The following is a 23,338-nucleotide window of genomic DNA, read 5'->3' on the forward strand; positions in this document are numbered from 1 at the left end:
TTGCGTCATCGTGCGGGCCTAGCAAAATCCGCCCGCTTATGCGCTAGAGGCGGCATTTGCACGTATAAAATTGCACGCACATGTCCGTGCGTACTGCTGACTTTATAACATTCGCGCATGTGCTATAACATGGCCGCATCATTGGCTGGAGCAGGCACACGCGTGTACATCGGCGCCCACATGGATCTTTAACGTTTACCATCCACGATTTTAGTCCTTCTATGTAAGAGTCGCTGGAAATGCTCCTCTGTATTTTCACTCCATATCAGCCTTCTAGAAATTTACGATCGGCAGATGATTTATTATTGCCTGCTCCCTCGTTACAACAAAGCCAACCGGTAAGAACCCAGTCTTGTGCATCCTCCATTATTGGACCGATAAATGTGGACTGCACCACCTTAAAGAATTACGTTTAATTGCAGATATAAAATATTCTGGAGGCAATTAAAAGGCCTGTTTATTTCAGGAGGCTTCACAATGACTTAGCGTTCATTTTCTCAATGAACGCTTTGCTTAGGTTAATTAGTTATCACTGTATTTTTGTTTTATTTAAATGTTGAATGTTTATTTGGAAGCCACTTAGTACATTTGTTTGCTTAAGCAGTATATAAAAAATGTAAACTCAATAAAAATAATCTTAGGAAACATTTCTATGTTACAGAGAGGGTGGTGGATGCACGGAGCGGCCTCCCCATGAAGGTGGTGGAGATGAGGACAGGCTCTGAATTCAGGAGAGCCTGGGACAGGCACAGGGGGTCTCTGAGGGAGGGGTGTGTGGATGGCTGTACGGTCTTTGTCTGTTCTCATGTTTCTATGTTACAGAGAGGTTGGTGGATGTGCGGAGTGGCCTCCCCATGGAGGTGGTGGAGATGAGGACAGGATCTGAATTCAGGAAAGCAGGGGGGATAAGCCCCGAGGATCTCTACGGGACTGCGTCTTTCTTACTTTGCTTTAAGATTATGTAACGTTTTTATGTGATCCACCGTCATCCGTGCATATGTGCAGAATGTACCTTTTTTAAGATAAGCAGGAGAAAGCTGAATTAGTTGGGTGGATGGGCAGACGAGCTAGGCCGCCCGCTCTTTCTGTGTTAGCTCGGCAGTCTGGGGTGGGCTCTCGAGCAAGCACCTCCAGGAATCAGTCTGGGGCCGGCTTCACGTCAACATTTTCCCACGTGACATGGGCGAAGGACGGGCAGGAAAGTTTGTCTGTCTGCAAGTATCACGCTCCGTAACGGTAGGAAGCAGAGAAATTAAGGAGTGGTTTAATAAAGAGCAAGAGGCGGTGTAATATTCAGTGCAAAAGTCCTGCGTTTGGGGTGCAGAGGATCCAAGCAGCTGGCACCTGACAGGCAGCGAGACACCAATGTGGACTTAACCCACATCTGATTAAGATGGCGGCCAGAGCGCGAGGAGAAAGAAAAGCAGGGGAGGATACAAATCACCGAGGAGACCTCATGGCTCACGCTGTGGTCGCCTCCACATGCCATACAGACCGAGAGCAGAGGTGATCCAGAGAAAGGACCATCAAAATGGTGCAGAGCCGGCACCAAAAGGCCGGGGAAATGAGAGGCAGGAATTTACTGCAAGTCTGTACACGCTGGAAGATACGGCGGAGGCATTCAAACACCACAAAGGTACAAATAGCGCGGAAAACCGTTTTCAGTGCAGAGGAAGTCCTCAAGGAAGAGATCACACTGTGTGGCTGAAAGACTCACTACTACTGCTAAACATGTCTGTAGCGGTACTCGACATAAAGAGCACTGTCCAAACAACAACTAAGCGGCAGTCCCCGCTCTGTACAGCTTGCAGTCTGATCAGGACAGACATACAGGTCGGGAGTCTCGGGGAGTTACATACAACTCCGCTCCTCGAGAGGCACAAACAGGCCTGGTTTTCAGGACATCCACGATGACTACGGATGAGATAGATCTGCATACAGTGCAGGCAGTACTTGCACATCTTTCTCATGCATATTCATTGCAGATATTCTGAAAACCTGGCCTCTTTCTGGCTCTCGAGGACCAGAGTTCACCACCTCTGACATATATTAAGGCAATGCTTAAAAATAGTTAATGAGGCTGGAAGAAGACCATCAGGCTGAAGATTTAAAGGCAGCCTGTTGAAAGTGGGTTTTAGTAGGGATTTAAACAAGGTTAGACAGGAAACATGATGCACAGCTCAGGAAGACTATTCCAAGCACACAGCACACCCAGGAGTAAACCATGGAGTGAGGAATTGGTGCTAGAGGAGAAGGACACAGATACTGATAGGAGTGAGGTGTCTGATGAGAGGAGTGCATGGGGAGGTGTGCAGAGAGAGATAAGAGAGGAGAGGGAGTGAGGAGCTGCATAGTGAAGGCTCTTGTAGCAGGCAGTCAGGAATTGGTGGTAGAGGAGAAGGGCACAGATAGGAGGGACTTGTCTGATGAGGGAGTGCATCAGGAGGGGTTAGAGAGAGATAAGAGAGGAGAGGTAGTGAGGAGCTGCAGAGTGAAGGCTCTTGTAGCAGGGAGTCAGGAATTGGTGGTAGAGGAGAAGGGCACAGATAGGAGTGACTTGTCTGATGAGGGAGTGCATGAGGAGGGGGTTAGAGAGAGATAAGAGAGGAGAGGTAGTGAGGAGCTGCAGAGTGAAGGCTCTTGTAGCAGGGAGTCAGGAATTGGTGGTAGAGGAGAAGGGCACAGATAGGAGTGACTTGTCTGATGAGGGAGTGCATGAGGAGGGATGTAGTGAGAGATAAGAGAGGAGAGGTAGTGAGGAGCTGCAGAGTGAAGGCTCTTGTAGCAGGGAGTCAGGAATTGGTGGTAGAGGAGAAGGGCACAGATAGGAGTGACTTGTCTGATGAGGGAGTGCATGAGGAGGGGGTTAGAGAGAGATAAGAGAGGAGAGGTAGTGAGGAGCTGCAGAGTGAAGGCTCTTGTAGCAGGGAGTCAGGAATTGGTGGTAGAGGAGAAGGGCACAGATAGGAGTGACTTGTCTGATGAGGGAGTGCATGAGGAGGGGGTTAGAGAGAGAAGAGAGGAGAGGTAGTGAGGAGCTGCAGAGTGAAGGCTCTTGTAGCAGGGAGTGAGGAATTGGTGGAGGAGGAGAAGGCCACAGATAGGAGTGACTTGTCTGATGAGGGAGTGCATGAGGAGGGTGTAGAGAGAGATAAGAGAGGAGAGGGAGTGAGGAGCTGCAGAGTGAAGGCTCTTGTAGCAGGGAGTCAGGAATTGGCAGTAGGGGAGAAGGGCACAGATAGGAGTGACTTGTCTGATGAGAGGAATGCATGAGGAGGGGTTAGAGAGAGATAAGAGAGGAGAGGGAGTGAGGAGCTGCAGGGTGAAGGCTCTTGTAGCAGGGAGTCAGGAATTGGTGGTAGAGGAGAAGGGCACAGATAGGAGTGACTTGTCTGATGAGGGAGTGCATGAGGAGGGGGTTAGAGAGAGATAAGAGAGGAGAGGTAGTGAGGAGCTGCAGAGTGAAGGCTCTTGTAGCAGGGAGTCAGGAATTGGTGGTAGAGGAGAAGGGCACAGATAGGAGTGACTTGTCTGATGAGGGAGTGCATGAGGAGGGATGTAGTGAGAGATAAGAGAGGAGAGGTAGTGAGGAGCTGCAGAGTGAAGGCTCTTGTAGCAGGGAGTCAGGAATTGGTGGTAGAGGAGAAGGGCACAGATAGGAGTGACTTGTCTGATGAGGGAGTGCATGAGGAGGGGGTTAGAGAGAGATAAGAGAGGAGAGGTAGTGAGGAGCTGCAGAGTGAAGGCTCTTGTAGCAGGGAGTCAGGAATTGGTGGTAGAGGAGAAGGGCACAGATAGGAGTGACTTGTCTGATGAGGGAGTGCATGAGGAGGGGGTTAGAGAGAGAAGAGAGGAGAGGTAGTGAGGAGCTGCAGAGTGAAGGCTCTTGTAGCAGGGAGTGAGGAATTGGTGGAGGAGGAGAAGGCCACAGATAGGAGTGACTTGTCTGATGAGGGAGTGCATGAGGAGGGTGTAGAGAGAGATAAGAGAGGAGAGGGAGTGAGGAGCTGCAGAGTGAAGGCTCTTGTAGCAGGGAGTCAGGAATTGGCAGTAGGGGAGAAGGGCACAGATAGGAGTGACTTGTCTGATGAGGGAGTGCATGAGGAGGGTGTAGAGAGAGATAAGAGAGGAGAGGTAGTGAGGAGCTGCAGAGTGAAGGCTCTTGTAGCAGGGAGTCAGGAATTGGCAGTAGGGGAGAAGGGCACAGATAGGAGTGACTTGTCTGATGAGGGAGTGCATGAGGAGAGGGTTAGAGAGCGATAAGAGAGGAGAGGCAGTGAGGAGCTGCAGAGTGAAGGCTCTTGTAGCAGGGAGTCAGGAATTGGCAGTAGGGGAGAAGGGCACAGATAGGAGTGACTTGTCTGATGAGGAAGTGCATGAGGAGAGGGTTAGAGAGAGATAAGAGAGGAGAAGTGGTGAGGAGCTGCAGAGTGAAGGCTTTTGTAGCAGGGAGTCAGGAATTGGTGGAGGAGGAGAAGGGCACAGATAGGGGTGACTTGTCTGATGAGGGAGTGCATGGCTGAGCCTTCCCTCACCTGGGGGCTGGGAACAGCCCGGGAGGTAGAAGCCGGGGTCGTGACTCGAGCTCAGGCCCTCCTCATGGCAGCGCGGTCCCTGCCGCCCAGCCACGTTCATCTCTTTACCAGCATTTCTGTGAACTGAACTCCTGTTCTCTCTGACTCCCCCTCTTCAACGCTCCCTGCAGCTCCGTGGCTCTCCACTAACCAAAAGGCTCTCTAGAGTTTCACTTACGTCTTGAGCGGCGTCTTCTTCTTTTTTGCCGCCTTGCTGGGGGTTTCCCCTTCATTTGCGTAGGTCTCGCTGGGGCTGGTCGATATCTCAAAGGAGGCGGGAGCCTTGGGAAGCGAGCCGGTTCCCTTTGAGGAAGGTCTGAGCAGCTCCCCTGGATCCTCTGCCTCCGCTTTGTCTACAGAAAGAGCCGGTTTGGGATATTCTTGCATTTTATTAGCTGAGGAAAATGGGTTAAAGTTGGGGTCATCCCACTTGTCGATTTGCAAAGTGTAGGAGCCTGTGGAGATGAGCAGGTCAGTGGGCTCTGCCGAGGGCTTGCCGGGCACGCTGGGCTCACTGTCCTGCCTCTCCACTGCCTTTTTAGTCTTTGGCCTCCGCAGTGGCATTTTGGCACTGGTTTTCTTCCCCAGTTTTTTGGGCGTGTGGGACCTTTCCTTTTCCTCTGAATAATCAAACTCCAGCCTGACGGCCTGGCCTTTGACTGCTGTGTCCTCTGGATCTTCCGGGTGCAGTGGGATCACCTGCGATGCCTCAGCAACAGCTAGGGGAGGAGACCCGACTCCCTGTGAAGTCAGCGGAGTCCCCTGCTCCGTGCTGCTGATCTCCCCAGCGGGAGGCTGCTGAGAAAGGAAGGAGCAGGGTGGAGGAGGAGGGTCTGTAGAAGGCTTGGAGTTACTTTCCCAGATCTCAGGAGCCTCTGGTGCTGGGCCTGCTGTGGCCGGGTCCTCCACTTCCAGACCAATGCTAGACGTCTCTGCTGTGGGTTCCTTGGCGTCCTCTGATTTTCTAGGCGTTTGCTTCTTCTTTAAGGACGGAGGCCGGGGTTTCTTGGTTCTCTTGAGGGTGCTGGGAGCGCTCTCGTTCCCGGTGTTGGAAATCTCCGCCGCTGTGACCGTCACCTCACTGCTGTCCAGGTAGGACGAGGTCTCGAAGTCGCTGGCTTGCAAACTAAGGGAGCGGGAGAGAGGGGCGCGGGACACAGGCAGAGAGTCAGTGGATTTCCGGCGCAACTTGACTTTGGGATCCTGCCTCAGAGCCTCCGAAAAGCCCAGCTCCAAGGGGGAAGAAAGGAATGGATCGACAAGATCAGGACCCTCAAAGTCCAGGTTGTAGGTGCCACTGCTCGCTATCGGTTTATCCTCATCAAACACCATGGAAAAGGAGCGGGAGGGGGGTGGGAAAGGGCTCTCCCCCAGGGACTCCGCATGGGATACATCGGTGGCTGAGATGCTCTCTGAGATGGAGCCCAGTCCTGCGGAGGGAAAAAGCCATCAGCTAGGGAGAGACTGCGCTCATCAAGAGGCATCACGTGCCAGGCACCAAGAACTGGCAGAGACGCCAAGACACCTACTGAGGACAGGGCTGCAAACATCTGTCCAGAGGCTACAGAGCAAGGAGAGGTGCTGCTCACACCACAATCCTCCTTCCATCCATCCATCTGCCCCTTCTTATCTGTGCCCTTCTCCCCTTCATCCATCCCTCCATCATTCCCTCATTACCTGTGTCCTTCCCTTCTCCCTCCTTCCCTCCATCATTCCCTGTGCCCTTCCCTCCCTCATTCCCTGTGCCCTTCCCTTCTCTCCTTCACTCCCTCATTCCCTGTGCCCTTCTCCCTCCTTCCCTCCATCATTCCCTCATTCCCTGTGCCCTTCCCTTCTCTCCTTCCCTCCCTCATTCCCTGTGCCCTTCTCCCTCCTTCCCTCCATCATTCCCTCATTCCCTGTGCCCTTCCCTTCTCCCTCCTTCCCTCCCTCATTCCCTGTGCCCTTCTCCCTCCTTCCCTCCATCATTCCCTCATTCCCTGTGTCCTTCCCTTCTCTCCTTCCCTCCCTTATTCCCTGTGCCCTTCTCCCTCCTTCCCTCCATCATTCCCTCATTCCCTGTGCCCTTCCCTTCTCTCCTTCCCTCCCTCATTCCCTGTGCCCTTCTCCCTCCTTCCCTCCATCATTCCCTCATTCCCTGTGCCCTTCCCTTCTCTCCTTCCCTGTGCCCTTCTCCCTCCTTCCCTCCCATCAGTCCCCGCATTCCCTGTGCCCTTCCCTTCTCTCCTTCCCTCCTTCATTCCCTGTGCCCTTCCCTCCCTCTTTCCCTGTGCCCTTCCCTTCTCTCCTTCCCTTCCTCATTCCCTGTGCCCTTCCCTCCCTCATTCCCTGTGCCCTTCTCTCTCCTCCCTCCATCAGTCCCCGCATTACCTGTGCCCTTCCCTTCTCTCCTTCACTCCCTCATTCCCTGTGCCCTTCTCCCTCCTTCCCTCCATCATTCCCTCATTCCCTGTGCCCTTCCCTTCTCTCCTTCCCTCCCTCATTCCCTGTGCCCTTCTCCCTTCTTCCCTCCATCATTCCCTCATTCCCTGTGCCCTTCCCTTCTCCCTCCTTCCCTCCATCAGTCCCCGCATTACCTGTGCCCTTCCCTTCTCTCCTTCCCTCCCTCATTCCCTGTGCCCTTCTCCCTCCTTCCCTCCATCATTCCCTCATTCCCTGTGTCCTTCCCTTCTCTCCTTCCCTGTGCCCTTCTCCCTCCTTCCCTCCCATCAGTCCCCGCATTACCTGTGCCCTTCCCTTCTCTCCTTCCCTCCCTCATTCCCTGTGCCCTTCTCCCTCCTCCCTCCATCAGTCCCCGCATTCCCTGTGCCCTTCCCTTCTCTCCTTCCCTCCCTCCTTCCCTGTGCCCTTCCCCTCCTCCCCTCCTCCAGTCCCCGCATTACCTGTGTCCGCAGAGGGAAGCTGGGACCTTGGAATCTCTTCTGGTGCTGGTGGGGGTGGCAGAGGGGGTGGAGGTGAGGGAGGGGCTTTCACTGGGGTGGTCGATTCTGGTGTCTCAAAAGCTTCTTCTGAATCCGAGCTCCTATAACCCAAGAAGAAAGCAGGGGATGAGAGGGACACGTCATACACCCAGCAAAGCGTTAGACCTCGTGCAGGGACAGGACAGAGGCTCGTGCAAGGGCTGAATTTCTATCACAAGCAAGGGGGATTATTCTTCTCCAGGTAAGAACAGGCTTTAGCTGTTGTTCCATAAATGTGCAATGTTAGCGAGCTCCCGCACATCCAGAAAAGAAATACAAGGAGAAGGTGAACTTTTCCACTAGCAGAAACTCTTTCAAATGCTGCACGGCTTTAAGCCGCTCTCCTCGCACACCTCTCCTCCCTCACAAATGAATGTCCCTCTCCTACCCCACAAAAGTCAGCAGGGGAAGACTGGCTGAAGGCCACTACCTCAGACCTTCCACCAGACCTGTACACGGCTAAGATCAGGTCTATAGCCAGGAGGAGCATCAGACCACAAACCAGGGTTCAAATGCCACTCCTAGCCCTGGTGACCTTGGGCAGGTCACTTGCCCCAGGTACAAACGTAGCCTGTGAGCCATCCCATTCATGATTTTATAAACCTCTATCATATCCCCCCTCAGTCGTCTCTTCTCCAAGCTGACGAGTCCTAACCTCTTCAGCCTTTCCTCATAGGGGAGCTGTTCCATCCCCTTTATATTCTGGTTGCCCTATTCGCTACCTTTTCTAATTCTGCTTTATCTTTCTTGAGATGTGGTGACCAGAACTGCACACAATACTCAGGATGAGGTTGCACCATGGAGGGATACAGAGGCATTAGGATATTCTCAATTCCTTTCCTAATAATCCCTAGCCTTCTATTTGCTTTCTTGACCACTGCTGTACACTGAAATGAGGATTTCAAAGTATTGTCCACGGTGACACCCAGATCCTTTCCCTGGTTGCTGACACCTAAAATGAAACCCAGCATCATGCACCTTTAGCCATTATTACAGAACGTGCTGGAAAATCAACTTGAGGTCCGTATTCAAAGCCATTTAGCCAAATGCTTCTTTAAAATTACCATCCCTGAGGCCCAGACAAAATGTATTCCATGCACTAAAAAAGGCTGAAGGAAAACTAAACGACTGCCCACGTGGTTTAATAGTCTGATAAAAAGAGGTAATTAAGCCAAAAGGGCATCATATATATATATATATACCCTGGTTTATATAAGGGTATATATATATATATATATATATATATATATATATACCCTGGTTTATATAAGGGTATATATATATATATATATATACCCTTATATAAACCCTTTTATATATATATATATATATATATATATATATATATATACCCTGGTTTGTTTCAACAGTTTCATGATCCTAGTTCTGTATTTATTTATTTATTTATTTATTTAACATTTCTTATATACCGATGTCCGTTCGCACATCGCATCGGTTTACAGTGAACAAAAAACCATTGGGCGGAGCCCTTACAAAAAACAGATAATATAGTAGCTAGGTAACATATATAAAAGAAAAAAGAGGAAATGCTAAGGGTATATGCTAAGGGATTGAGCTCTAACAGAACCTATATACAGATTATTGCACAGTACTCTGTTTTATGTAATTGCACTATTTGAGGCACTGTTATTGTTATTATGTAAACCGTTTTGATTTGTAATCCTGTTACAAGAAATTCGGTATATAAAACTGTTAAATAAATAAATAAATAAATAAATAAATAAATAAATAAATCATTCAAAAATAGGAAAGCAAACCCAAAAGAGGAAAACAGGGAAGAGCCTAAGAACTGGCAAGTCAGATGTATAAAAGATAATTTGAAAACAAAGCTTGCCATAGAGGTAAAAACAATAATAAAAACTTTTTCAGGTATTTTCAAAGCAAAAAGCTTTTGAGGGATTCAGTTGGGCCATTAGACGTCCAAGGGGTAACAGGGAAGACAAGGAAACAGCAGAAAAACTACATGAATTCTTTGCCTCTGTCTTTACTGAGGAGGCTGGCGGGGTCATAGCCATAGTGGAAAACATTTTTTGATGGCGATCACTCTCAGCGACTAAATGAAATGTAATAACTCAGATTGACAGATTAAAGAATAGCAAATTCCTGGGACCAGATATTATTCACCCCAGCGTTCTCTTTCTGGTCATTTGCAAACGATCATTTAAATCAGCCTCAGTACCAGAAGGCTGGAGGTGGCCAATTGTTGCGCTCAGCCGGCCGCGCTTACCTGAGACGCCAGACTGCCGGAAGGACCACCGGCACCGCGAGGGTGCCCTGACCGCAGGCACTGCAGGCCGCCACACACGAGAGGCCGCGCTGCACAGGGAACGCCGCTCTGCCAGGTGAGCAGCCCTTGCTGCGCACGACTCAGGCCAATTTAAAGGGCTCACATCCGGGAAAGTCCCTGCAGCGCCTCCTGATGATGTCATCTTGGCCTTCCTATATAAGGCCGGGCCAGAGAAGCTATCGATGCCTCAGCAACAGGTCACACTCCTTGAGCAGCTGGTTCCTGACTCCGCACTTTTATCTTCAACCCGCGCAGTTCTCCAATGACACCTTTAAAACAACCTTCATTTTCTCCCTCCTCTAGGGTGTGATGAAGCACAACCCTATGTGGGGCAGAAAAGCCGGAATAATGTGAAGAAAAGCACAACCCTATGTGGGGTAGAAAAGCCGGAACAATGTGAAGAAAAGAACAACTGACACTCGAGTTAGACACCAGGGGGTGCTAGAGAGGGTTAGAAGGACTACAACTCCCAAGCTCTTAGAGGCACAGCTTGACCCATGGGTATGGGAGGAAACAGAGCAGCCAGCTGTGCGCCATAATAGTGAATCAGATACATCTGAACCGATGGTAATTGAAGAGGAGGGTGGGCCTGAATGGTGGAGCTGGAATAAGAAGGCCTGCTCTTCAGAGGAAGAGGGAAGTCTCATGGAGGTGGATTCATTGACAGAGGAGTCCTCGCAGTCAGCCATGGAACCGGAGTGAGTGACGTGGTTGCGGGAAGGGAAGATTTAAAACACTGAGAGAAATGTTCCTTGTTTTTGCTTGTTTTCCAGAGGGGGCTCTTACTAGATTTTGGTTTGGGAAGACCGCTGACTGCAGCACATCGTAGGGGAGTTGGGGAGAGTTGTGCAATCCCCTAGCAGGGCTATAAAGCCTAAGCATTACTTTTGTGTTCTGAAGAGCAGGAGATATTTTGGGAAAACCCAGCTGTTGGACTGGGGGGTGGTGTGAGTAGCAAAATAAATTTTCTGGAGCAATACAGACTGTTTATATAACTTGTGTTTCTATGTTATTTTGGGGGGAGCTTGGCTAACTTTATTTACCAGCCCAGCTCAAGGAGGGGCCCTAGCCAGGCTAGGGCAGCGGAGGCCCATTTTGAAGTCTGGGACTAAAAGTGCTGCAGGACGGTGCAAAAGGAGCCCAGAGGCAGAAGTGGCCTGGATCTGACGGAGTGGTGGACCGGTACCACAGCGGCGTGGATCATTCACAACGGGAAGGCACTGGCTTGGGATTCCCCCTTGAGGGAGCAGGGAGATGCTTTGCTTCAGGACCTGCAATAATTGGTCAAGGCCTTTAAGCAGGTATTCAATGAAATCGGCCATCTGGACACTGTGAGGGTCAGACCTGCTGCACCTATGACAAGAGACTAGGACCCTGATGGACTACACCATCAAATTTCAAAGCATGGCTATGGAATTGGAGAGAGGAGAGTCTCAGGAACATTTTTTTGGAGGGACTATCCTCTCGAATCAAGGATGAATCAGCAGCCCAAGAGCTACCAGAATTGCTCGATGCCCTCATCGACCTGGCCGGGAGAATTGATTTCTGACGTCTCCTGCAAAGGGCACGGGAATTGCGAGTCCAACATAGGCACATGCAACTCGCTCCATCGTTTTCATGTCCCCTTGCTCCGTTACCCATGGAAATCTCTGCCTGAAAACTCCATGAAGAACCAATACAGCTCGAGCAGAGCCACCTCATGCCATAGGAAAAGCACTGTCACCGTGCCCTGGGACTCTGCTTTTACTGCGCAGGGAAAGGGCACCTGCTGGCTCAATGTCCAGTGAAGCAGGGAAACGCCCGAGCCTAGGAGTCAATGGGGAGATGATCCTAGGCTATACCATTCCCACTCCCTAATTTACATTTCCAGTGGCAATAACTACGGATGAACACGAATTCTCCACCCTCGTGCTGGTGGACTACGGTGTGGTGGGAAACTTCACCATGAAGGCCCTAGTGAAACACCTGAAACTACCGACAGTCCCAGGGACTCACCACTAATCATTTCTTCCATCTATGGAGAACTTCTGTCCGGCCGAATCACCGCGATGACTGTGCCACTGTGGCTATGCACTGGCATTCTACACCAGGAGGAGATAGTCTTCCATATCATCGAGAAGGCCATACACCCGATTGTAATGTGACTACTCTGGTCACAACTGCACTCCCCTAGCTTTGACTGGGGATCCCTCTAGCTGACAAGGTGGAGTCCTCATTGCCACACCTAGTGCCTCCTTCCAGTTAGACCTCCCCTTTCTGTTCTGCAAGCCACGACTTCACAGTGGACTGCCACTGCAGCATGCTATGTGGACATGTTTTCCAAAAAGGCAGCAGAGACCTTGCCAAAGCACCATTCCTTGAACTGTGCCATTAGCCTTGTCCAGGGCCATCCCACCACGGGGAAGAGTGTATCCCGTATCTCTTCCGGAGACCAAAGCCATGTCCTAATACATTCAAGAAAATCTCAACAAAGGATTTATCAGGCCATCCACATCAGGGATTTATCAGGGATTTATCAGGCCCTCCTCCCTGGGTGCAGGGTTCTTCTTTGTAGCCAAGAAGGATGGGATGTTTCACCCCTGTATAGACTACAAGGGTCTAAACACTATAACCAAGAAGGACCAAAACCCCTGCCACTTAACCTGGAACTATTAGATCGACTACAAGGGGCCAGGATATTCACAAAGCTGGATCTGCGCAGGGCCTACAATCTAATTCGGATCAAGCAAGGGGACGAGTGGAAGACCACGTTCAATACGCGAGATGGTCATTACGAATACCTGGTTGTGCCCTTTGGCTTATGCAATGCTCCCGCCGTATTCCAAGGCATGATGAACAAGATCTTCAGGGACCTCCTATACGCATGCGTGGTGGTTTACCTAGATGATATTCTCATCTTCTCCAGAGACCTCCTTTCCAATCGTTGCAATGTCTGGCAGGTTCTCCAGAGACTAAGGGTCCATGAGCTATACGCCAAGCTTCCGCAAGGATCCCGAGAAAGTAAAGTATATTCTGAATTGGCCACAACCCTCCAGTCTTCATCCCTTGCAGAAATATTTGGGATTTGCAAATTTCTACCGACATTTTATTCCCAACTTCTCTGAGACTGCAGCACCCCTTACAGCACTCACCAGGAAAGGGGTAAATACCAAGGACTGGCCTCCAGAGGCAGTCACTGCCTTTCTTAAGCTAAGAATATCCCATATATGCACATGCTTCCGATCCCAAATTTAAAGATTCGAGTAAGTCCACGGAGAAAATATTATCCTTCAATTCTCACATGTCTTTTTCATTCTGAAACAATTAAATTAGTACTCACACTTTTAATTCTTTTGCTGTTAAATTCTACCAAAAAGCCTTTTATATCTATAGAGAGAAAAATCTATGCCTGAAAAGTTGAAAAAACTTTACCACAAACACAATGAAAATGCCCACATTCCTCCAGCGTCCATTATGACACGCCACTCAGCTGTTTGAATCAGATACCTACACCGAACCCTCGTAGCACACTTTAAAGGGCCCAAGAGCCAATCAAAATACTGCTATTCAAAAACAAGCCACCCAATCAACTTTTTCATTTAAACCTGCCAGCGCTAAGGTTCTCAAAAAGAAAATCCATTTCTGCTCTGCCTGTAACAACATTTTGTTGATATCCCCGGCTCTCCTATTACTTATTCCTTCAACAACAAAAAAGTGCAGATCTTCTGCTGAACGTTGATACTGCCGCCAGTGCTCTACCACCGGGGCTGTCTCAACTCCATTTCGAATCTGACTACAGTGTTCCATTATCCGTGTTAATTTTTCTGGAGGTCTTACCAACATAAAATAAATTACACGTACATTTAACAATATAGACCACCGACATTGACTGGCACATAGTAAGTGATCTCAAAAACATCTTATGTCCAAAAATCGGATGGACAAAAAATCTTGTCAATGATAACTTACACAAGCTATGTCCTCCTATAGGTCTATCAAAATCATCACATGATCTCTCATCTGAATGTACCAACATATCTCTCAGATTTTTAGATCTGCGAAAAGAAAAAATTGGAGGATCTTCTAAGCCTGCAAAACCTTGTACCAAATGCCAATGTTTCATGATCTGGATCAAATCACCCACTCTGTTCGAAAAAGGCAGTACACACACTAAAGATGGAGACTCACCCGACTTTCGAGAAGTTAAGAGCAGATCTCTATTTATATATCTTGCTCTCTTATAAGCCTCTCTTACCACACGTTCAGGATATCCTCTCACCTCAAATCTTTTTCGTAAATCACAAGCATGTTTTTTGAAAATTCCCACATCCGAACAAATCTTCCTAACACAAAAAACTTGACTGATTTATTTATTTATTTATTTAGAGTTTCTTCTATACCGATAGCCGTTTGCACATCGTATCAGTTTACAAACAACGCAGAACTTTCGGGCATGGCCCTTACATAGAACAAATAATTGCATAAGAGAATGAAACAGTATAAAACATCAAAGATGTTGGGAAGGGGGGACTAGGTAAAACTGGGTATCTTAGGCAGATAAAAGTAATGGAATGTTTTCTCTAATGTGTTTGGGATGAAAACTCATGAAATACAAAAGACTATTTCTATCAGTGGCTTTCCGATACAACTCAGTTGTGAGTATCCCATTATCATTGCAAACTTTCATGTCCAAAAAAGGAACCGTTTTTGAGTTTGTATATCACAAGTAAACTTTAAGTTAATATCCCTCTGATTTAATTGGTTAAAGAATTCTTCAAACAATACCTGAGACCCCGACCAGATGATAAGAATATCGTCTATATAACGACACCATAATTTCACAAATTTGTACAAAGGGGAAGAGTATATATATTTCTCCTCAAATGCAGTGGCATACAAACATCAGGGGCCATAGTGGCACCCATTGCAGTTTCATGAATTTGCTGAAAGAATTCTTCTTTAAAAAAAAAAATAATTTTTAGTTAAAGCAATGGCTGCCAATTCAACCAAAAAATGCGAGGGAACCCTTTTATTCATCCTAGTCTCCAATATCATATGGGAATTCCGTCAAACTAACCGCCCTACCAGAAACGCCCTCGCCGGCACACTCCAAACCCCCTCACTCAAAATCGGGCACCTTACCACTACCAGGGAAAGAGCCTTCTCTATCGCGGGCCCCACCCTCTGGAACTCCCTCCCTGCCACACTCCGTTTAGAACCGTCCCTGAGCCATTTCAAAAAAGGAATCAAGACATGGCTGTTTAAACAAGCTTACCCCAACTCCTCTCATCCCTAGGCCCTGCTCAACCTGGAACCCCAACTTCCGCACAGCCCTCTCACGCATTTTCACCCCGGAAACCATTCCAGTACACCCACTGCTCACCCTCCCATACCATTCACCCGTCCCCTGCCCCTTGCAGCCTCCCCCCACCCCGCCCTCACCCCCTAGCAACCTCCCTTTACTTTCCCTCGTCATTCCACATCTTCTTTCCCCCTCCCCCCTTACCGCTTACCTCCCCTCTCCCCCTAGCATATAATTGAATATAAGGGCACTCGCCCCCCCCCAACCTGTAAATAAGTTCTTTATATGTAACGTTATAAGTGCAGTATATCTAATCCATGTCACTCAACTAAGTTATTCATGCTTGTTGACTCTCTTTTCTTGCACTTCCTTATCTACCCAGGTCCTTTTACCCAATTTCTCCCAGTTAGCCACCCTTGTTCATTGTAATTTCCTTTCTCAGTTAATTGTGAACCGACATGATGTGTCCTACGAATGCCGGTATATAAAAATGTTAAATAAATAAATAAATAAATAAATATATGCATATATCCCATATGCATATATGGGATATTCTATGCATATGTTTTTTTTTCAAAAATGAAATTTTGAATGATGATGTTTAATAAAATTATTGTTATTTAAATGCATTATAGTTTTGTACAAAGGACTCTTTTGGGTGTTGTTTGGAGAGTTGTACAAAAGATTCAGGAACAGTAGTGAATTCCTACTCCCCTGAAGAAGCTTGTTGAAGCGAAACATGTTGGGAGTGTTATGAAGACAGGAATGAAAGGAGGGAGTGTTGAAATACAGTGAAGCAGCAAAAAAGAAGATTCATTCCAAGATAATAAGGAAGAAGATTCACTATAAGATTCAAAAGAACTTTTTAGATGTATGAATGATTGTTTAAGTATAAGGAGGGATATGTGTTGTTCCTGAATATATTTTTTCTGTGTATTTAATGGAAATGAAGCTAATGTTAAATGCTTTCTATGAAATTTTGTATGTCACTATAATATATTGATTTATTCAGCAGTGTGATATTTATATAGTTGCCAATTCTGTTGTTCTATTTCTTAAGCTAAAGCAGGACTTCCTCCAGGAACTGTGCCGCTGCCACCCTGACCCCACACGCCCTTTCATTCTACACATCAATGCCTCCTCTGGGGAGGTGGGGGCTGTATTGAGCCAACTCTCTGACAAGGGATTCCTCCATCCTTGCTCCTTCTTCTCTCAGAAGCTCTCAGACATCGGAGATAAGAAATTACTAGAGGAGTGGCAAAAGTGGTTGCTCGCTTCGACTTTGAGGTAAGATACAGGCCAGCCACCAAGAATGTCCAAGCAGATGCCCTCTCCCGATCATTCAAAGTTGAAGATACGCCTGAACCTCCAGGCCACATCATTGACCTAGTGTGGATTCTCCTGGCTGCTTCCATGACCGCCCCTCCAGGAAAGATGGTCGTTCCACACCTTATCCATCAGAAAGTTTTGGAATGGTCCCACGATTCTCATGTTGCAGGACATCCTGGTCGGGCCCAGACCCTCACACTACTCCAACAGTATTACTGGTGGCCGCAGATGCAGAGAGATGTCAAGGCTTACATGGACTCTTGTCCTACCTGCACCCAGCAAAAACCTATGGTGGGATGACCTTGGGGGCTGTTACAGCCATTGCCAGTCCCCAAGGAACCCTGGATCCATCAAGTCCACCGACTTTGTGGTGGACCTCCCCCTCTCTAATGGCTGCTGTGTTATTTGGGTCATTATCGATTGTTTCTCTAAAATGGCCCACTTCGTGGCTCTCCCAGGCCTTCCCTCTGCACCAGAACTGGCAAGCTTGTTTACCACCCATATTTTCCGTCTACATGGGTTACCTTGGCATATTGTCTCGGATCGGGGCATCCAGTTCACAGCTAAATTTTGGCGCTCCCTCTGCCAGAAGTTCAATATCACATTGGACTTTACCACAGCTTACCACCCCCAAGCTATCAGCCAGGCAGAACACACAAACCGCACACTTAAGACCTTCCTGAGATCATTCATCAACGAGCATCAAGACAATTGGGATACATCTCCTGTGGGCTGAATTCTCCCACAATTTACACAAATACCGCCACCAGGGCCTTGCCATTCATGATTGTCTATCGACGGCAACCGACCCCTCCACTACCCATTCCGCTATCTGTTGCTTCCCCAGCAGCTTAATTGACTGCACACAAACTTCAAGAGTTATGGATCTGGACCGAAGCTATGATGCAGAAGGCCGCCTTTACAGCAATCAAGAAAACAGATGTGCACTGGCGCATAGCCCAGTAATTCAAGGCCAGAGACAAGGTCTGGTTAAGTACCCGCCATATCCAGCTTAGGGTACCCTCCATGAAACTCGCACCTCGCTACATCAAACCTTTTTCTATTACCCAGCAGACAGGGCCCATCACTTATCAATTATGCCTTCCCGGTTCCTTGAAGATTCATAACGTATTCCACGTTTCTCTTCTCAAACCTCTAGTGCTGTCTTCCAGAGCCCTCAGAGATTTCTTCCAAGGAAGACAAATTGTACCAAGTGAGTGAGGTTCTAGACATTCGCTGGTGAAACAAGAATCGTGTGAATGTGTTATATATTGATCCTCCCCACTCTCTCTCTCTCTCTCTCTCACACATACACTGGGTTCTTGTGCGATGTTGTGTATGTGTTGTATATTCATCCTCTCATGCTATCTCACACACACACATAGAAAACCACAAAAAACCCAGACTATGTACTGTATATCCATCTTCCCAAGCTACACCACACAAGAACCCAGTGTATGTGCTTTATATCCATCCCCCCCATGCTATCTCTTACAGACACACATACACACACACACACAGAACACCGCAAAATAACCCAGTGTATGTGCTGTATATCCATCCCCCCCATGCTATTTAATACATACACAAAAACCCAGTGTATGTGCTGTATATCCATCCTCCATGCCATCTCACTCACACACATACAAAACACCTCACAAGAACTCAGGGCAGGTGCTATATATCTACCCTCCCATGCTATCTCACACATACACAACACGGCACAAGAACCCAGTATATGTGCTATATATCCATCCTTCCATGCTTTCTCACTCTCTCTCTCACACACCCACACAGACACCCACACATAGAACACCACACAAAAACCCAGTCTATGGGAAGTATGTCCATCATCCCATGCTATCTGAGTCACACGTGTTGCGCCGGAGGTGAACCCTTGGGCCGAGGTGAGGTTGATGCAACCCGTATGAAGGGTCCTATGGGTCCCCACCATCGGCAGATGGAGTGGGCTGATGGACGGAGGCAGCTGGCGGCTCACCAATACTAGCCCTCGTTCCCCGCAGGTTGAGCCTTTGGGTGCCAGGGCCGGCTAGGCTTAGGTGGGCCTCCGTATGTCGTCGTCGATGGAAGGATTGAGGTCAGCCCAGAGGCAGCAACAGAGGAGAGAAGAAGTCTGTACTGGACGAGACGGAGTCCCGGAGACCCGGGCGCCAAGAGAAACAAAGTCAAACGGGGCGTCCGAGCAAGAGCAGGCCGAAGCCTGAATAGGCCAAGTCCAGGACCTAGACTGAAGAGGCTTCATAGGGCAAGCTTGAGTCAGGGCCAGTGGCAATCTGAAAGCAGTGGCAAACAAGGCTGAGGTCTGGATGAGGAGAGAGTCAAGAACGTAGTCAAGCAATGCAGAGGTCCGGGTCTGGAGAGAGGCAACAGAGTAGTCAGGCAATGCACAGCATGGTCAGGCAAAGCAGAGGTCCGGGCTTGGAGAGAGTCAACAGCGTGGTCAGGCAAAGTAGAGCTCAAGGTCCGAGAAGGCAATCAGAGGATAGGTTGAGGATCAGGAACACAGGAACGAGGAAAACCAGGAACAGGAGTCAGCGAGGATCAGGAACCAGGAACAAAGGAGAATCACTAGGAGGCAACGAGTACTCGACCAGCGAGGAGATCTGTTGCAAAGGCAATCCTAGGAAGTGGAGCCTGGGCTTATGGACCGGAGCTCCGCTGACGTCATCATCCGAGGCTGCGGCTCGGTTCCCGCTGCGGGCCCTACTTAAGACACAATGATGAGAAGGGCGCGGCGCTGAGTAGCGGCATCTCTCCGCAGACCAAGCGGAGAGGCCCAACTCGGAGCACCAGGATCTGTAGCTGAGCCGGAAGCATCAGGGGCGGCCTGAGGATGGAGCTGGCGGCCTACCACTGCCAGGGACGAGGGACCAGGCCCTGGTTTCACTTGAAAGAGGTTAGGGGGCCGAGCCGCGTAACAGCATGCACACAGAAGACCACATAAGAACCCAGTGTATGTGCTGTAGATCCATCCTCCCAAGCTATCTCACACTTACACACAGACACACACACACACAGAACACCGCACGAGCACCCAGTTTATGTGATGTATATCCATTCTCCCATGCTATCTCACTCACACAAACGCCACAAAAGAATCCAGTATATGTGCTGTATATCCATCCTCCCACACTCTATCTCTGTCTCACATACACACAGACAAAGAACACCGCAAAAGAACCCAATGTATATGCTGTATATGCATCCCCCATGCTATTTCCATAGACTGAACCCATAGACTGTTTTAATACTTTTGACGTCCAGAACCTATGCTCATATTTTTACTCATCAATAAGAAAGTTCTCCCTCCTCCCCCCCTCCACGAACAACCTTCCTTCCCCCTCCCCCCATGTGCTAGTCTCGCTCTAATAGTGCATACTGCTACTGTTCCATGTTATGTTATGTTATATTATCCAAGTTGTTCACTCCCTTGTTCATTGTAAGACATATGTTGTCATTGTTTTCTACTTGTTATAATGTAAACCGGAGTGATAAGTAATTCTGTTACCTGAACTTCGGTATAAAAAAAAGTTATAAATAAATAAATAATTTTCACATATATATACACACATAGACCAAACAAAAACCCAGTGTATGTGCTGTTTAACCATCCTCCCATGCTATCTCACTCACACACACACACACACACACACAGAATACCACACAAGAACCCAGTGTATCTGCTGTATATCCATCCCCCACACTATCTTACTCACACACAGAAACACACAAAGAGACACACACACATAGAACACCACACAAAAACCCAGTGCATATAATGTATATCTATCCTCCCAAGCTATTTCACACACACACACAGAACACCAGACAAGAACCCAGTGTATGTGCTGTATATCATCCTCCCATGCTATCTCACTCACACACAAACGCACACATACACATACACAGAACACCGCACAAGAACCCTGTATATGTGCTATATATCCATCCTCCCACACTCTCTCTCACATACACACACACATAGAACACCACACAAAAACCCAGTGCATGTAATGTATATCTATCCTCCCAAGCTATCTCACTCACACATATACACAAAATCGCAGAAGAACCCAGTGTATGTGCTGTATATCCATCCTTCCATGCTATCTCACTCACACACGCATAGAACACTGCAAAAGAACCCTGTGTATGTGATATATATCCATACTCCCACACTCTCTCTCACATTCACACACACATAGAAAATCGCACAACCCAGTGTATGTGCTGAATATCCATCCTCCCATGCTATCACACACACAAACACACGCAAACACACAGACATACACATAGAACACCATATAAAAACCCACTGCATATAATGTATATCTATCCTCCCAAGCTATCTCACAAACACACACACACACAGAACACCGCACATGAACCCTGTGTATATGCTGTATATCCATCCCCCCATGCTATCTCACAAATACACACAACAGCAGACAAGAACGCAGAGTATGTATGGTATATCCTTCCTCCCAAGATGTCTCACACGCATGCACAGAATACCGCACAAAAATCCAGTGTATGCGCCGTATATCCATCCTCCCATGCTATCTGAGTCACACACATACACATACACACATATAGAACACCGCAAAAGAACCCAGTATATGTGCTGTATATCCAGTTATCTCACTCACACATATACACATACACATTTATGATCTGGAAGGAAATACAACGAGTGAGCTTTCCAAATTTGCAGATGATACAAATTTATTCAGAGTAGTTAAAACACAAGCACATTGTGATAAATTGCAGGAGGACTTTGCGAGACTGGAAGATTGGGCATCCAAATGGCAGATGAAATTTAATGTGGATAAGTGCAAGGTGATGCATATAGGGAAAAATAACCCTTGCTGTAGTTACACAATGTTGGGTTCCATATTAGGAGCTACCACCCAGGAAAGAGATCTAGGCGTCACAGTGGATAATACTTTAAAATCGTCGGCTCAGTGTGCTGCGGCAGTCAAAAAAGCAAACAGAATGTTAGGAATTATTAGGAAGGGAATGGTTAATAAAACGGAAAATGTCATAATGCCTCTCTATCGCTCCATGGTGAGATCGCACCTTGAATACTGTGTACAATTCTGGTCACCGCATCTCAAAAAAAGATATAATTGTAAAAGAGAAGGTACAGAGAAGGGCAACCAAAATGATAAGGGAGATGGAACAGCTCCCCTATGAGGAAAGGCATAAGAGGTAAGGGTTGTTCAGCTTGGAGAAGAGATGGCTGAGTGGGGCTATGATAGAGGTCTTTAAGATCATGAGAGGTCTAGAACGGGTAAATGTGAATCAGTTATTTACTCTTTCTTATAATGGAAGGAATAGGGGCCATGTCATAAAGTTAGCATGTTGCACATTTAAAACTAATCAGAGAAAATTATTTTTCACTCAACGCACAATTAAGCTCAATTGTTGCCAGAGGATGTGGTTAGTGTAGCTGGGTTTTAAAAGGATTGGCTAAGTTCTTGGAGAAGTCCATTAACTGCTATTAATCAAGTTGACTTAAAAAATAGCCATTGCTATTGCTATTACTAGCAACAGTAACATGGAATAGACTTAGTTTTTGGGTACTTGCCATGTTCTTATGGCCTGGATTGGCCACAGTTGGAAACAGGATGCTGGGCTTGATGGACCTTTGGTCTGACCCAGTATGGCATGTTCTTATGTTCTTATATAAACATAACTAGACAGAGAACACAAGAATCCAATGTACGTGTATTATAATTACCCTATACACATACACAGAGCTAGGAATAGAAGATAACACAAGAATCCAATGTATGTGTTTTATAGCTATCCCCTACATATACACAGAGCTAGGCAGAGAAGATAACACCAGAACCCAATGTACGTGTATTATAGCTGTCCTACGTATATACTCAGTTAGACCCAGAACACAAGAATCCAATGTATGTGTTTTATAGCTATCCCATACATATACACAGAGCTAGGCAGAGAAGATAACACCAGAACCCAATGTACGTGTATTATAGCTGTCCTACGTATATACTCAGTTAGACCCAGAACACAAGAATCCAATGTATGTGTTTTATAGCTATCCCATACATATACACAGAGCTAGGCAGAGAAGATAACACCAGAACCCAATGTACGTGTATTATAGCTGTCCTACGTATATACTCAGTTAGACCCAGAACACAAGAATCCAATGTATGTGTTTTATAGCTGTCCTATACATATACACAGAGCTAGGCAGAGAAGATAACACCAGAACCCAATGTACGTGTATTATAGCTGTCCTACGTATATACTCAGTTAGACCCAGAACACAAGAATCCAATGTATGTGTTTTATAGCTGTCCTATACATATACACAGAGCTAGGCAGAGAAGATAACACCAGAACCCAATGTACGTGTATTATAGCTGTCCTACGTATATACTCAGTTAGACCCAGAACACAAGAATCCAATGTATGTGTTTTATAGCTATCCTATACATATACACAGAGCTAGGCAGAGAAGATAACACCAGAACCCAATGTACGTGTATTATAGCTGTCCTACGTATATACTCAGTTAGACCCAGAACACAAGAATCCAATGTATGTGTTTTATAGCTATCCCATACATATACACAGAGCTAGGCAGAGAAGATAACACCAGAACCCAATGGACGTGTATTATAGCTGTCCTACGTATATACTCAGTTAGACCCAGAACACAAGAATCCAATGTATGTGTTTTATAGCTATCCCATACATATACACAGAGCTAGGCAGAGAAGATAACACCAGAACCCAATGGACGTGTATTATAGCTGTCCTACGTATATACTCAGTTAGACCCAGAACACAAGAATCCAATGTATGTGTTTTATAGCTATCCTAT

General features: G+C 47.3%; 1 protein-coding gene across 2 annotated transcripts in view; it reads right to left on the minus strand.

The window, feature by feature from the left end:
- Positions 1-23,338, minus strand: part of LOC115082010 (transforming acidic coiled-coil-containing protein 2-like) — a 193,583-nt gene that overhangs the window by 129,774 nt on the left and 40,471 nt on the right. For both annotated transcript variants that reach the window (XM_029586271.1, XM_029586270.1), the window contains exons 3-4: positions 7,457-7,596; positions 4,753-6,004 (exon numbers count right to left, since the gene is read on the minus strand). In XM_029586271.1, the coding sequence (XP_029442131.1) occupies positions 4,753-6,004; positions 7,457-7,596 (1,392 nt within the window). The remainder of the gene's footprint in view (positions 1-4,752; positions 6,005-7,456; positions 7,597-23,338) is intronic.

The sequence above is a fragment of the Rhinatrema bivittatum genome, unplaced genomic scaffold, assembly GCF_901001135.1.
Source record: "Rhinatrema bivittatum unplaced genomic scaffold, aRhiBiv1.1, whole genome shotgun sequence".
Taxonomy (NCBI): domain Eukaryota; kingdom Metazoa; phylum Chordata; class Amphibia; order Gymnophiona; family Rhinatrematidae; genus Rhinatrema; species Rhinatrema bivittatum.